Raw genomic sequence first — 17,551 nt, forward strand, 5'->3', positions numbered from 1 at the left:
TTGAAGCATGTGGGAACAGCAGACTGGTATAGGGATTGATTGAATATGTCCGTAAACACACCGGCCAGCTGGTCTGCGCATGCTCTGAGGGCGCGGCTGGGGATGCCATCTGGGCCTGCAGCCTTGCGAGGGTTAACACGTTTAAATGTCTTACTCACCTCGGCTGCAGTGAAGGAGGGGCCGCATGTTTTCGTTGCAGGCCGTGTCAGTGGCACTGTATTGTCCTCAAAGCGGGCAAAAAAGTTATTTAGTCTGCCTGGGAGCAAGACATCCTGGTCCGTGACTGGGCTGGATTTCTTCCTGTAGTCCGTGATTGACTGTAGACCCTGCCACATGCCTCTTGTGTCTGAGCTGTTGAATTGAGATTCTACTTTGTCTCTGTACTGGCGCTTAGCTTGTTTGATAGCCTTGCGGAGGGAATAGCTGCACTGTTTGTATTCGGTCATGTTACCAGACACCTTGCCCTGATTAAAAGCAGTGGTTCGCGCTTTCAGTTTCACACGAATGCTGCCATCAATCCACGGTTTCTGGTTAGGGAATGTTTTAATCGTTGCTATGGGAACGACATCTTCAACGCACGTTCTAATGAACTCGCACACCGAATCAGCGTATTCGTCAATGTTGTTATCTGACGCAATACGAAACATCTCCCAGTCCACGTGATGGAAGCAGTCTTGGAGTGTGGAGTCAGCTTGGTCGGACCAGCGTTGGACAGACCTCAGCGTGGGAGCCTCTTGTTTTAGTTTCTGTCTGTAGGCAGGGATCAACAAAATGGAGTCGTGGTCAGCTTTTCCGAAAGGGGGGCGGGGCAGGGCCTTATATGCGTCGCGGAAGTTAGAGTAACAATGGTCCAAGGTCTTTCCTCCCCTGGTTGCGCAATCGATATGCTGATAAAATTTGGGGAGTCTTGTTTTCAGATTAGCCTTGTTAAAATCCCCAGCTACAATGAATGCAGCCTCCGGATAAATTGTTTCCAGTTTGCAGAGAGTTAAATAAAGTTCGTTCAGAGCCATCGATGTGTCTGCTTGGGGGGGGATATATACGGCTGTGATTATAATCGAAGAGAATTATCTTGGTAGATAATGCGGTCTACATTTGATTGTGAGGAATTCTAAATCAGGTGAACAGAAGGATTTGAGTTCCTGTATGTTTCTTTCATCACACCATGTCACGTTGGCCATGAGGCATACGCCCCCGCCCCTCTTCTTACCAGAAAGATGTTTGTTTCTGTCTGCGCGATGTGTGGAGAAACCCGTTGGCTGCACCGCTTCGGATAGCGTCTCTCCAGTGAGCCATGTTTCAGTGAAGCAAAGGACGTTACAGTCTCTGATGTCCCTCTGGAATGCTACCCTTGCTCGGATTTCAGCAACCTTGTTGTCAAGAGACTGGACATTGGCAAGAAGAATGCTAGGGAGTGGTGCGCGCTGTGCCCGTCTCCGGAGTCTGACCAGAAGACCGCCTCGTTTCCCTCTCTTTCGGAGTCGTTTTTTTGGGTCGCTGCATAGGATCCACTCCGTTGTCCTGTTTGTAAGGCAGAACACAGGATCCGCGTCGCGAAAAACATATTCTTGGTCGTACTGATGGTGAGTTGATGCTGATCTTATATTCAGTAGTTCTTCTCGACTGTATGTAATGAAACCTAAGATGACCTGGGGTACTAATGTAAGAAATAACACGTAAAAAAACAAAAAACTGCATAGTTTCCTAGGAACGCGAAGCGAGGCGGCCATCTCTGTCGGCGCCTGTATGAAGCGATTTACATGAATTGTTTTATTTATATGGACATTGTTTGATTTGTTTGTGCTCTTCTGTCACCAGATTTTCAACACAAGATCACCGTGCAGGCCTCTCCCTCTCATGATCGATGCAGGAGTTTACTGGGTAGTCTCTCCAGCCCTCCCACCAGTCCCCAGGCCCCGTTACTACCACGCCTCAGAGCCATACAACGTAAACACTATATACTATTTACATTACCTTTTGACCTTTTAAAAAAAAAATTTTAGCAGGTCTTATCCTGAGTGACTTACAGTCAGCTGATACTGTATATCCTCCTAGGTTTGGGTTGACTATTGACCATATTTACAGTTCAGCACATGTTCTGTATTTTTGTATTTTTTTTATATTTTTTTTAAACCTTTATTTAACCAGGAAGGGCTCTTTGAGATTTAAAATCTCTTTTTCAAGAGCGTCCTGGCCAGGATAGGCAGCACCAAGTCATTACAAAAATTACAGACAAAACTACAAGTAATCTAGTAAAAACCATAGAATTCGCAAGAGTATAAAACAGCAAATTAAAAACATTGACAGGTCAGGGAATCAGTCTCAAGATCGTCATCAGAGATGGGTATTATTTGGAATCATTATGTATTGTTATGTAATGTTTATTTACCATGTGTAACGAAAACATCTTACTAACCACAGCTCTCATGACAAAACAACTAATTCCATGTTTTTGATTTTTTTTGATGTAAATGTGAACTTCTAAAATGGAGTCTTGTTGCGTGTTTTTTGTAAATGTGAACTTCTAAAATGGAGTCTTGCTGCGTGTTTTTTGTAAATGTGAACTTCTAAAATGGAGTCTTGCTGCGTGTTTTTTGTAAATGTGAACTTCTAAAATGGAGTCTTGCTGCGTGTTTTTTGTAAATGTGAACTTCTAAAATGGAGTCTTGCTGCGTGTTTTTTGTAAATGTGAACTTCTAAAATGGAGTCTTGCTGCGTGTTTTTTGTAAATGTGAACTTCTAAAATGGAGTCTTGTTTTCCAGTGACTCCTGGAGGTGAGGGGTGTAAAGGTTGGGGCCGGTTGGATGAGGAGGAAGAGAAGAGAGGCTCCAGGAAGAAAGGCCGTATCAGGGGCTCTCACAGAGAACATAGTGATGATGAGAGGTGAGAGGAGGGGTGAGGCAGGGTGAGGGAGGAAGGGTCGGGTAATTGGGCAGGGTGAGGGAGGAAGGGTCGGGTATTGGGCAAGGTGAGGGAGGGCGGGGTAGGGTGAGGGAGGGCGGGGCAGGACCAGGGCGGGGCAGGGTGAGGGAGGACCAGGGCGTGGCAGGGTGAGGGAGGACCAGGGCGTGGCAGGGTGAGGGAGGACCAGGGCGTGGCAGGGTGAGGGAGGACCAGGGCGGGGCAGGGTGAGGGAGGACCAGGGCGGGGCAGGGTGAGGGAGGGCGGGGCAGGACCAGGGCGGGGCAGGGCAGGGTGAGGGAGGACCAGGGCGGGCCAGGGTGAGGGAGGACCAGGGCGAGACAGGGTGAGGGCGGGTGGAGCAGGGTGAGGGAGGGCGGGGCAGGATCAGGGCGGGGCAGGGTGAGGGAGGACCAGGGCGGGGCAGGGCCGGGTGAGGGAGGGTAGGGCAGGACCAGGGCAGGGTGAGGGAGGGCGGGGCAGGACCAGGGCGTCTAACCTGATCGCATACATGTTTGTGCTGTCTTGCATGCAACGACCAGACTACAACAGACCTTAACATGCCACTATTTAGTGATTCTCTATAGCTCTATATCTCCTGCCCCTACCAGCATCAAGGTTCCTCAGGAGGGGAACAGACAGAGGTCCTGCAGCGCCCCAAATCTCCGCAGGTCACCGAGACACAGCCCTGCCATACCAGGGGTACCCAGCCTCACTGAGATGGGTAAGGACTGAAATAGCATCATCAGAGATGGGTAGGGACTGAAATAACATTTTCAGAGATGGGTAAGGACTGAAATAGCATTATCAGAGATGGGTAAGGACTGAAATAACATTATCAGAGATGGGTAAGGACTGAAATAACAATCAGAGATGGGTAAGGACTGAAATAGCATTATCAGAGATGGGTAAGGACTGAAATAACGTTATCAGAGATGGGTAAGGACTGAAATAACATTATCAGAGATGGGTAAGGACTGAAATAGCATTATCGGAGATGGGTATGGACTGAAATAACATTATCAGAGATGGGTAAGGACTGAAATAACATTATCAGAGATGGGTAAGGACTGAAATAACATTATCAGAGATGGGTAAGGACTGAAATAACATTATCAGAGATGGGTAAGGACTGAAATAACATCAGAGATGGGTAAGGACTGAAATAACATCAGAGATGGGTAAGGACTGAAATAACATCAGAGATGGGTAAGGACTGAAATAGCATTATCAGAGATGGGTAAGGACTGAAATAACATGATCAGAGATGGGTAAGGACTGAAATAACATTATCAAAGATGGGTAAGGACTGAAATAACATCAGAGATGGGTAAGGACTGAAATAACATGATCAGAGATGGGTAAGGACTGAAATAGAATTATCAGAGATGGGTAAGGACTGAAATAGCATTATCAGAGATGGGTATGGACTGAAATAACATTATCAGAGATGGGTAAGGACTGAAATAACATTATCAGAGATGGGTAAGGACTGAAATAGCATTATCAGAGATGGGTAAGGACTGAAATAGCATTATCAGAGATGGGTAAGGACTGAAATAACATTATCAGAGATGGGTAAGGACTGAAATAACATTATCAGAGATGGGTAAGGACTGAAATAACATTATCAGAGATGGGTAAGGACTGAAACAACATCAGAGATGGGTAAGGACTGAAATAACATCAGAGATGGGTAAGGACTGAAATAGCATTATCAGAGATGGGTAAGGACTGAAATAACATGATCAGAGATGGGTAAGGACTGAAATAACATTATCAGAGATGGGTAAGGACTGAAATAACGTTATCAGAGATGGGTAAGGACTGAAATAACGTTATCAGAGATGGGTAAGGACTGAAATAACATTATCAGAGATGGGTAAGGACTGAAATAACATTATCAGAGATGGGTAAGGACTGAAATAACATGATCAGAGATGGGTAAGGACTGAAATAACATGATCAGAGATGGGTAAGGACTGAAATAACATGATCAGAGATGGGTAAGGACTGAAATAGCATTATCAGAGATGGGTAAGGACTGAAATAACATTATCAGAGATGGGTAAGGTCTGAAATAGCATTATCAGAGATGGGTAAGGACTGAAATAACATTATCAGAGATGGGTAAGGACTGAAATAACATTATCAGAGATGGGTAAGGACTGAAATAACCTTATCAGAGATGGGTAAGGACTGAAATAACATGATCAGAGATGGGTAAGGACTGAAATAAGATTGATACTGATAGCCTAACATGCTGACCAGACTGCACGCATGTTGATTTTTGTCCACCCACACCAGACGCAATATTGTTGAAATATCAAAACGAACTCTGAACCAACTATATTAATTTGGGGACAGGTCGAAAAGCATTAAACATTTATGGCAATTTAGCTAGCTAGCTTGTTGTTGCTAGCTAATTTGTCCTGGGATAAACATTGGGTTGTTATTTTACCTGAAAGGCACCTCTACTCTGACAATTAATCCACAGAGAAATGGGCAAACCGAGTTAGTTTCTAGTAATCTCTCCTCCTTCAGGCTTCTTCTTCTGTGGTCTTTATATGGCGGTTGGCAACCAACTTTAAGGTGCAACACCACCACCAACTGGACTGGAGTGTGGACCTCAGTTCATCTTCCAATCAGCCACGTGGGAATACGCTCCTAAAAACCAATGAGAAGATGGGAGAGGCGGGACTTGCAGGGCATCAAGCATCACAAATAGAACCAAGTTCTATATTAGCGCCTGGCTACGCAGATGCTCGTTGACGCTCTCGCGAGCAGTGTGGGTGCAATGATTGAATAACATGTATGTGTACAAGCAGCAGTGTGGTCAGCATGTAACAGAGCTAGGTAAGGAACATGTACCTTAGCAACAATAATGTAATGTGGTGAAACCCTCTCCTCCCTGTAGAGAATGAAGACTGCTGTTACACCACTGACCCAGGGGCCAACGCATCCCCCAGCCAATCCTACCTCTGCATCCCCTTCCACAAGGAGGGGCCTGTTGCCGATGGTAACGCAGGAGGAGGCGGGGAGTACTACCCTAGTTACCGTAGCACCCAGGCCCCGGACACGCCCCCCAGTAGGAAGAGTCCTGCCGGGCGGGGGAGGTCAGAGCTGGTGCTACTGGGGTGTGGGGCCTTGCTGGCTGCAGTAGGACTGGGCTTCAATATGACGACTCTGGCCCAGCCTGGAACTGGTTCTGGGTCTGGGACTGGTTCTGGGCCTGGGACTGGTTCTGGGTCTGGGACTGAGGGTGCTGGGGAAAGCAACAAGCCACCTCGCTGGGAGGGCTTCTTCCATCGTACAGGGACAGGGGGCCAGAGACGGAGCACCAGTCCCCCCACACGCAAGCTCTTCAGGCGGGGAGGGGACAAGGAGAGCCCCCTGAAGCACTCGGTTGCCCCGGTGACGGAGCGGGTTGGAGGTGGACTGTTTCCGTCCTCTCTCACACTGCTGTCACTGTCGTCTGTGTCGGACTGTAATTCTACGCGGTCTCTGTTACGATCTGATAGTGAGGAACTGTTGGTCTACCGTACTGCTTCTCCCCAGGCCCCTGTTCAGCCTGCTGTCCAGCCCCACACCTCTGTTCACCCCCAGCCCCAGCATGCCTCACTCAACCCCTTGGTCAACACACACCTGGAGAGCTTCAAGCGTCACCCTCGGCAGTCCCTGACCCCGACCCATCTTCCCTCCGCTCCTTCCTCCTCACGTTGTCTACACCGTACTCCCTCTGACGGAGCCATCGAGACACGCTGCCCTCCAAACTATATCCACCCTTTTCCTTTACCCGTCAGAGCTGCTCTGGAGCCTTCAGGTATCTTTACTGTTCTCCTACAGACGGTTTGTTGTTGATCTGCTCGAGCTATATGGCCTGATTCATCCTGTCTTAATATTCCTAGATGTTCTACAACTGTTTTTCTTTTTCTCTATTCTCAAACAGATGGAGGTCTCAGGGGTCTAAGTGACAACGTATCCCAGGTTCCCCGGTTGCCAGATCCAAATCTGGTGTTTCCCCCTACACCGCGCCGCCGCTGCCCTCCTGAACGACCCAAAACCCTGGACTTCCTGGTTAGACCACGTCCCTCGCCACGGGTACGCTGCGACGTCCTCCTGGGCCAGTCACCTGGACGGGGCAGAGGAGGGGGGCAGGGGAATGGAGAGTCCCCAGCCCACACCACCAGTACAAACACCCCTCCCACGGTGGAGTTTGGCAGGGACATGACCGTGCTTCCTACCCCCTTGGAGCCCCCAACACCATCCCCAAGGAGGGGACACAGTCTGGAGGCCCCGACGCCCTCACCAAGGAGGGGACACCCACTGCTAACCCATCACATGGAGCCCAGAGACATGGAGGTACTAGCCACCCCCATGGAGCACCCTTACGCCTGCTCAATCTCCCCGCGACGGAGGGGGGACAGTCTGCTGGACCAACAGGACGAGGAACAGTGTCTGGACCCAACCCTCCCACTCTGCAAACCCGAGTCCCAGTTTCCCAAATGTTCCCCGTACCGCTACCGGCCTGGGTTCTTTTCCTAACCTGGTCCAGTCTGGGTTCTGGTCCTCCTCTGGTCCAACCTGGGTTCTGATCCTAACTCGGTCCATCTAGCGCTACCAGCTTGGGTTTTGGTCCTAACCTGGTCTCTCTAGCGCTATTGGCCTGGGTTCTGGCCCTAACCTGGTCCAGCCTGGGTTCTGGTCCTAACCCAGTCTCCGTACTGCTACCAGCCTAACTTTGGATCCTCTCTTAAAAACACCAACAGAATCATTTCCTAGAGTCCTAGAAATATACCCAGCCCACACTGTTGCAGAGGAGGGGAGGAGGACTGGGCCAGCCAGCCCACACTGTTGCAGAGGAGGGGGGGAGGACTGGGCCAGCAAGCCCACAATGTTGTAGAGGAGGACTGGGCCAGCCAGCCCACACTGTTGTAGAGGAGGGGGGGAGGACTGGGCCAGCCAGCCCACACTGTTGTAGAGGAGGACTGGGCCAGCCAGCCCACACTGTTGTAGAGGATGGGAGGAGGACTGGGCCAGCCAGCCCACACTGTTGTAGAGGAGGATTGGGCCAGCCAGCCCACACTGTTGTTGAGGGGGGGGGGGACTGGGCCAGCCAGCCCACACTGTTGTAGAGGACGGGAGGAGGACTGGGCCAGCCAGCCCACACTGTTGTAGAGGAGGACTGGGCCAGCCAGCAAACACTGTTGCAGAGGAGGGGGGGAGGACTGGGCCAGTCAGCCCACACTGTTGTAGAGGAAGGGAGGAGGACTGGGCCAGCCAGCCCACACTGTTGCAGAGGAAGGGAGGAGGACTGGGCCAGCCAGCTCACACTGTTGTAGAGGAAGGGAGGAGGACTGGGCCAGCCAGCTCACACTGTTGTAGAGGAGGAGAGGAGGACTGGGCCAGCCAGCCCACACTGTTGTAGAGGAAGGGAGGAGGGCTGGGCCAGCCAGACCACACTGTTGCAGAGGAGGACTGGGTCAGACCACACTGTTGCAGAGGAGGAGAGGTGGACTGGGTCAGACCACACTGTTTTAGAGGACAGGAGGAGGACTGGGTCAGACCACACTGTTGCAGAGGAAGAGAGGAGGACTGGGTCAGACCACACTGTTTTAGAGGACAGGAGGAGGACTGGGTCAGACCACACTGTTTTAGAGGACAGAAGGAGGACTGGGTCAGACCACACTGTTGCAGAGGAGGAGAGGAGGACTGGGTCCACTATTAGGCTCTTAGGCTATGGATTGTTCATGTGACAGAATTATATTTGAGTCTGGTCTGAGGAGTTCTTCTCTCACTGCAGACAGGAGCCCTATCCGGAGCAATATATTTAGGAAGCTGGGACATTGAGGTTTCTGCATAATGATGCATTTTAACATGACACTACAACACTCTATAACAGCCATGTTATCTCCCCCGTTAACATGACACTACAACACTCTATAACAGCCATATTATCTCCCCCGTTAACATGACACTGCAACACTCTATAACAGTCATATTATCTCCCCCATTAACATGACACTGCAACACTCTATAACAGTCATATTATCTCCCCCATTAACATGACACTACAACACTCTATAACAGCCATGTTATCTTCCCCGTTAACATGACACTACAACACTCTATAACAGTCATATTATCTCCCCCATTAACATGACACTGCAACACTCTATAACAGACATATTATCTCCCCCGTTAACATGACACTACAACACTCTATAACAGACATGTTATCTCCCCCATTAACATGACACTACAACATTCTATAACAGACATATTATCTCCCCCATTAACATGACACTACAACACTCTATAACAGACATGTTATCTCCCCCATTAACATGACACTACAACACTCTATAACAGACATATTATCTCCCCCATTAACATGACACTACAACATTCTATAACAGACATATTATCTCCCCCATTAACATGACACTACAACACTCTATAACAGACATGTTATCTCCCCCGTTAACATGACACTGCAACACTCTATAACAGACATATTATCTCCCCCATTAACATGACACTACAACACTCTATAACAGTCATATTATCTCCCCCATTAACATGACACTACAACACTCTATAACAGTCATATTATCTCCCCCGTTAACATGACACTGCAACACTCTATAACAGCCATATTATCTCCCCCATTAACATGACACTACAACACTCTATAACAGCCATGTTATCTCCCCCGTTAACATGACACTACAACACTCTATAACAGCCATATTATCTCCCCCGTTAACATGACACTGCAACACTCTATAACAGTCATATTATCTCCCCCATTAACATGACACTACAACACTCTATAACAGCCATGTTATCTCCCCCGTTAACATGACACTACAACACTCTATAACAGTCATATTATCTCCCCCATTAACATGACACTGCAACACTCTATAACAGACATATTATCTCCCCCGTTAACATGACACTACAACACTCTATAACAGACATGTTATCTCCCGCATTAACATGACACTACAACATTCTATAACAGACATATTATCTCCCCCATTAACATGACACTACAACACTCTATAACAGACATGTTATCTCCCCCATTAACATGACACTACAACACTCTATAACAGACATATTATCTCCCCCATTAACATGACACTACAACATTCTATAACAGACATATTATCTCCCCCATTAACATGACACTACAACACTCTATAACAGACATGTTATCTCCCCCGTTAACATGACACTGCAACACTCTATAACAGACATATTATCTCCCCCATTAACATGACACTACAACACTCTATAACAGTCATATTATCTCCCCCATTAACATGACACTACAACACTCTATAACAGTCATATTATCTCCCCCGTTAACATGACACTGCAACACTCTATAACAGACATATTATCTCCCCCATTAACATGACACTGCAACACTCTATAACAGCCATGTTATCTCCCCCGTTAACATGACACTGCAACATTCTATAACAGTCATGTTATCTCCCCCGTTAACATGACACTACAACATTCTATAACAGTCATGTTATCTCCCCCATTACCATGACACTACAACACTCTATAACAGCCATGTTATCTCCCCCGTTAACATGACACTGCAACATTCTATAACAGTCATGTTATCTCCCCCGTTAACATGACACTACAACACTCTATAACAGCCATGTTATCTCCCCCGTTAACATGACACTGCAACACTCTATAACAGACATGTTATCTCCCCCGTTAACATGACACTACAACACTCTATAACAGCCATGTTATCTCCCCCGTTAACATGACACTACAACATTCTATAACAGCCATGTTATCTCCCCCGTTAACATGACACTGCAACACTCTATAACAGATATGTTATCTCCCCCGTTAACATGACACTGCAACATTATATAACAGCCATGTTATCTCCCCCGTTAACATGACACTAGAACACTCTATAACAGCCATGTTATCTCCCCCATTAACATGACACTACAACATTCTATAACAGCCATGTTATCTCCCCCGTTAACATGACACTACAACACTCTATAACAGACATGTTATCTCCCCCATTAACATGACACTGCAACATTCTATAACAGTCATATTATCTCCCCCGTTAACATGACACTACAACGTTCTATAACAGCCATGTTATCTCCCCCATTAACATGACACTGCAACATTCTATAACAGTCATATTATCTCCCCCGTTAACATGACACTGCAACACTCTATAACAGACATGTTATCTCCCCCGTTAACATGACACTACAACATTCTATAACAGTCATATTATCTCCCCCATTAACATGACACTGCAACACTCTATAACAGACATGTTATCTCCCCCGTTAACATGACACTGCAACACTCTATAACAGTCATGTTATCTCCCCCATTAACATGACACTGCAACATTCTATAACAGCCATGTTATCTCCCCCATTAACATGACACTGCAACACTCTATAACAGTCATGTTATCTCCCCCATTAACATGACACTGCAACATTCTATAACAGCCATGTTATCTCCCCCATTAACATGACACTGCAACACTCTATAACAGTCATGTTATCTCCCCCATTAACATGACACTGCAACATTCTATAACAGCCATGTTATCTCCCCCATTAACATGACACTACAACACTCTATAACAGTCATATTATCTCCCCCATTAACATGACACTACAACACTCTATAACAGTCATATTATCTCCCCCATTAACATGACACTACAACACTCTATAACAGACATGTTATCTCCCCCGTTAACATGACACTGCAACATTCTATAACAGTCATGTTATCTCCCCCGTTAACATGACACTGCAACACTCTATAACAGACATGTTATCTCCCCCGTTAACATGACACTGCAACACTCTATAACAGACATGTTATCTCCCCCGTTAACATGACACTGCAACACTCTATAACAGACATGTTATCTCCCCGTTAACATGACACTGCAACATTCTATAACAGCCATGTTATCTCCCCCGTTAACATGACACTACAACATTCTATAACAGCCATGTTATCTCCCCCGTTAACATGACACTACAACATTCTATAACAGCCATGTTATCTCCCCGTTAACATGACACTACAACATTCTATAACAGCCATATTATCTCCCCCATTAACATGACACTACAACATTCTATAACAGCCATGTTATCTCCCCCATTAACATGACACTGCAACACTCTATAACAGACATGTTATCTCCCCGTTAACATGACACTACAACACTCTATAACAGACATGTTATCTCCCCCGTTAACATGACACTGCAACACTCTATAACAGCCATGTTATCTCCCCCATTAACATGACACTACAACACTCTATAACAGCCATGTTATCTCCCCCGTTAACATGACACTGCAACACTCTATAACAGCCATGTTATCTCCCCCATTAACATGACACTACAACACTCTATAACAGACATGTTATCTCCCCCGTTAACATGACACTACAACACTCTATAACAGTCATATTGTCTCCCCCGTTAACATGACACTGCAACACTCTATAACAGTCATATTATCTCCCCCATTAACATGACACTACAACACTCTATAACAGCCATGTTATCTCCCCCATTAACATGACACTACAACACTCTATAACAGTCATATTATCTCCCCCATTAACATGACACTACAACATTCTATAACAGACATGTTATCTCCCCCATTAACATGACACTACAACATTCTATAACAGACATATTATCTCCCCCATTAACATGACACTACAACATTCTATAACAGTCATATTATCTCCCCCATTAACATGACACTACAACATTCTATAACAGACATGTTATCTCCCCCATTAACATGACACTACAACATTCTATAACAGCCATGTTATCTCCCCCATTAACATGACACTACAACACTCTATAACAGTCATATTATCTCCCCCATTAACATGACACTACAACACTCTATAACAGTCATATTATCTCCCCCATTAACATGACACTACAACACTCTATAACAGTCATATTATCTCCCCCATTAACATGACACTACAACATTCTATAACAGTCATGTTATCTCCCCCATTAACATGACACTGCAACACTCTATAACAGCCATATTATCTCCCCCATTAACATGACACTGCAACACTCTATAACAGCCATGTTATCTCCCCCATTAACATGACACTACAACACTCTATAACAGACATGTTATCTCCCCCGTTAACATGACACTACAACACTCTATAACAGCCATATTATCTCCCCCATTAACATGACACTACAACACTCTATAACAGCCATATTATCTCCCCCATTAACATGACACTACAACATTCTATAACAGACATATTATCTCCCCCATTAACATGACACTACAACATTCTATAACAGCCATATTATCTCCCCCATTAACATGACACTGCAACACTCTATAACAGTCATATTATCTCCCCCATTAACATGACACTACAACATTCTATAACAGTCATATTATCTCCCCCATTAACATGACACTACAACATTCTATAACAGACATATTATCTCCCCCGTTAACATGACACTACAACATTCTATAACAGTCATATTATCTCCCCCATTAACATGACACTACAACACTCTATAACAGCCATGTTATCTCCCCCATTAACATGACACTACAACACCTCTATAACAGACATATTATCTCCCCCATTAACATGACACTACAACATTCTATAACAGCCATGTTATCTCCCCCGTTAACATGACACTACAACATTCTATAACAGCCATGTTATCTCCCCCGTTAACATGACACTACAACACTCTATAACAGACATATTATCTCCCCCATTAACATGACACTACAACATTCTATAACAGCCATGTTACCTCCCCCGTTAACATGACACTACAACACTCTATAACAGACATGTTATCTCCCCCGTTAACATGACACTACAACACTCTATAACAGTCATATTATCTCCCCCGTTAACATGACACTGCAACACTCTATAACAGTCATATTATCTCCCCCATTAACATGACACTACAACACTCTATAACAGCCATGTTATCTCCCCCATTAACATGACACTACAACACTCTATAACAGTCATATTATCTCCCCCATTAACATGACACTACAACATTCTATAACAGACATGTTATCTCCCCCATTAACATGACACTACAACATTCTATAACAGACATATTATCTCCCCCATTAACATGACACTACAACATTCTATAACAGTCATATTATCTCCCCCATTAACATGACACTACAACATTCTATAACAGACATGTTATCTCCCCCATTAACATGACACTACAACATTCTATAACAGCCATGTTATCTCCCCCATTAACATGACACTACAACACTCTATAACAGTCATATTATCTCCCCCATTAACATGACACTACAACACTCTATAACAGTCATATTATCTCCCCCATTAACATGACACTACAACACTCTATAACAGTCATATTATCTCCCCCATTAACATGACACTACAACACTCTATAACAGTCATGTTATCTCCCCCATTAACATGACACTGCAACACTCTATAACAGCCATGTTATCTCCCCCATTAACATGACACTACAACACTCTATAACAGACATGTTATCTCCCCCGTTAACATGACACTACAACACTCTATAACAGCCATATTATCTCCCCCATTAACATGACACTACAACACTCTATAACAGCCATATTATCTCCCCCATTAACATGACACTACAACATTCTATAACAGACATATTATCTCCCCCATTAACATGACACTACAACATTCTATAACAGCCATATTATCTCCCCCATTAACATGACACTGCAACACTCTATAACAGTCATATTATCTCCCCCATTAACATGACACTACAACATTCTATAACAGTCATATTATCTCCCCCATTAACATGACACTACAACATTCTATAACAGTCATATTATCTCCCCCATTAACATGACACTACAACATTCTATAACAGTCATATTATCTCCCCCATTAACATGACACTACAACACTCTATAACAGCCATGTTATCTCCCCCATTAACATGACACTACAACACCTCTATAACAGACATATTATCTCCCCCATTAACATGACACTACAACATTCTATAACAGCCATGTTATCTCCCCCGTTAACATGACACTACAACATTCTATAACAGCCATGTTATCTCCCCCGTTAACATGACACTACAACACTCTATAACAGACATATTATCTCCCCCATTAACATGACACTACAACATTCTATAACAGCCATGTTATCTCCCCCGTTAACATGACACTACAACATTCTATAACAGCCATGTTATCTCCCCCGTTAACATGACACTACAACATTCTATAACAGACATATTATCTCCCCCATTAACATGACACTACAACACTCTATAACAGTCATATTATCTCCCCCATTAACATGACACTACAACACTCTATAACAGTCATATTATCTCCCCCATTAACATGACACTACAACACTCTATAACAGTCATATTATCTCCCCCATTAACATGACACTACAACATTCTATAACAGTCATGTTATCTCCCCCATTAACATGACACTGCAACACTCTATAACAGCCATATTATCTCCCCCATTAACATGACACTGCAACACTCTATAACAGCCATGTTATCTCCCCCATTAACATGACACTACAACACTCTATAACAGACATGTTATCTCCCCCGTTAACATGACACTACAACACTCTATAACAGCCATATTATCTCCCCCATTAACATGACACTACAACACTCTATAACAGCCATATTATCTCCCCCATTAACATGACACTACAACATTCTATAACAGACATATTATCTCCCCCATTAACATGACACTACAACATTCTATAACAGCCATATTATCTCCCCCATTAACATGACACTGCAACACTCTATAACAGTCATATTATCTCCCCCATTAACATGACACTACAACATTATATAACAGTCATATTATCTCCCCCATTAACATGACACTACAACATTCTATAACAGACATATTATCTCCCCCGTTAACATGACACTACAACATTCTATAACAGACATATTATCTCCCCCATTAACATGACACTACAACACTCTATAACAGTCATATTATCTCCCCCATTAACATGACACTACAACACTCTATAACAGCCATGTTATCTCCCCGTTAACATGACACTACAACACTATAACAGACATATTATCTCCCCCATTAACATGACACTACAACATTCTATAACAGTCATATTATCTCCCCCATTAACATGACACTACAACATTCTATAACAGACATGTTATCTCCCCGTTAACATGACACTACAACACTCTATAACAGCCATGCTATCTCCCAGTTAACATGACACTACAACACTCTATAACAGTCATATTATCTCCCCCATTAACATGACACTACAACATTCTATAACAGCCATGTTATCTCCCCCATTAACATGACACTACAACATTCTATAACAGCCATGTTATCTCCCCCATTAACATGACACTGCAACACTCTATAACAGTCATATTATCTCCCCCATTAACATGACACTACAACACTCTATAACAGCCATGTTATCTCCCCCATTAACATGACACTACAACACTCTATAACAGCCATGTTATCTCCCTGTTAACATGACACTACAACACTATAACAGACATATTATCTCCCCCATTAACTTGACACTACAACATTCTATAACAGACATGTTATCTCCCCGTTAACATGACACTACAACATTCTATAACAGACATATTATCTCCCCCATTAACATGACACTACAACATTCTATAACAGCCATGTTATCTCCCCGTTAACATGACACTACAACACTCTATAACAGCCATGTTATCTCCCTGTTAACATGACACTACAACACTATAACAGACATATTATCTCCCCCATTAACATGACACTACAACATTATATAACAGACATGTTATCTCCCCGTTAACATGACACTACAACATTCTATTACAGACATATTATCTCCCCCATTAACATGACACTACAACATTCTATAACAGACATATTATCTCCCCCATTAACATGACACTACAACATTCTATAACATCCATATTATCTCCCCCATTAACATGACACTACAACATTCTATAACAGCCATGTTATCTCCCCGTTAACATGACACTACAACACTCTATAACAGCCATGCTATCTCCCAGTTAACATGACACTGCAACATTCTATAACAGCCATGTTATCTCCCCCATTAACATGACACTACAACATTCTATAACAGCCATGTTATCTCCCCCATTAACATGACACTACAACATTCTATAACAGCCATGTTATCTCCCCCGTTAACATGACACTACAACATTCTATAACATAAATATTATCTCCCCCGTTAACATGACACTACAACATTCTATAACAGCCATGTTATCTCCCCCATTAACATGACACTACAACATTCTATAACAGCCATGTTATCTCCCCCGTTAACATGACACTACAACATTCTATAACAGACATATTATCTCCCCCATTAACATGACACTACAACATTCTATAACAGCCATGTTATCTCCCCCGTTAACATGACACTACAACATTCTATAACAGCCATGTTATCTCCCCCGTTAAC

The 17,551-nt window shown here is 44.2% G+C and overlaps 1 protein-coding gene across 1 annotated transcript in view; it reads left to right on the forward strand.

The window, feature by feature from the left end:
* Positions 1–8,847, forward strand: part of map3k9 (mitogen-activated protein kinase kinase kinase 9) — a 52,228-nt gene extending 43,381 nt beyond the window's left edge. Inside the window, exons 8-12 of the mRNA XM_036955349.1 lie at positions 1,819–1,947; positions 2,764–2,884; positions 3,514–3,626; positions 5,820–6,725; positions 6,852–8,847. Of these exons, the coding sequence (XP_036811244.1) occupies positions 1,819–1,947; positions 2,764–2,884; positions 3,514–3,626; positions 5,820–6,725; positions 6,852–7,447 (1,865 nt within the window). The 3' untranslated portion in view covers positions 7,448–8,847. The remainder of the gene's footprint in view (positions 1–1,818; positions 1,948–2,763; positions 2,885–3,513; positions 3,627–5,819; positions 6,726–6,851) is intronic.
* Positions 8,848–17,551: the final 8,704 nt, after the last annotated feature.

The sequence above is a fragment of the Oncorhynchus mykiss genome, chromosome 19 (genome assembly GCF_013265735.2).
Source record: "Oncorhynchus mykiss isolate Arlee chromosome 19, USDA_OmykA_1.1, whole genome shotgun sequence".
NCBI classification, from domain to species: Eukaryota; Metazoa; Chordata; class Actinopteri; order Salmoniformes; family Salmonidae; genus Oncorhynchus; species Oncorhynchus mykiss.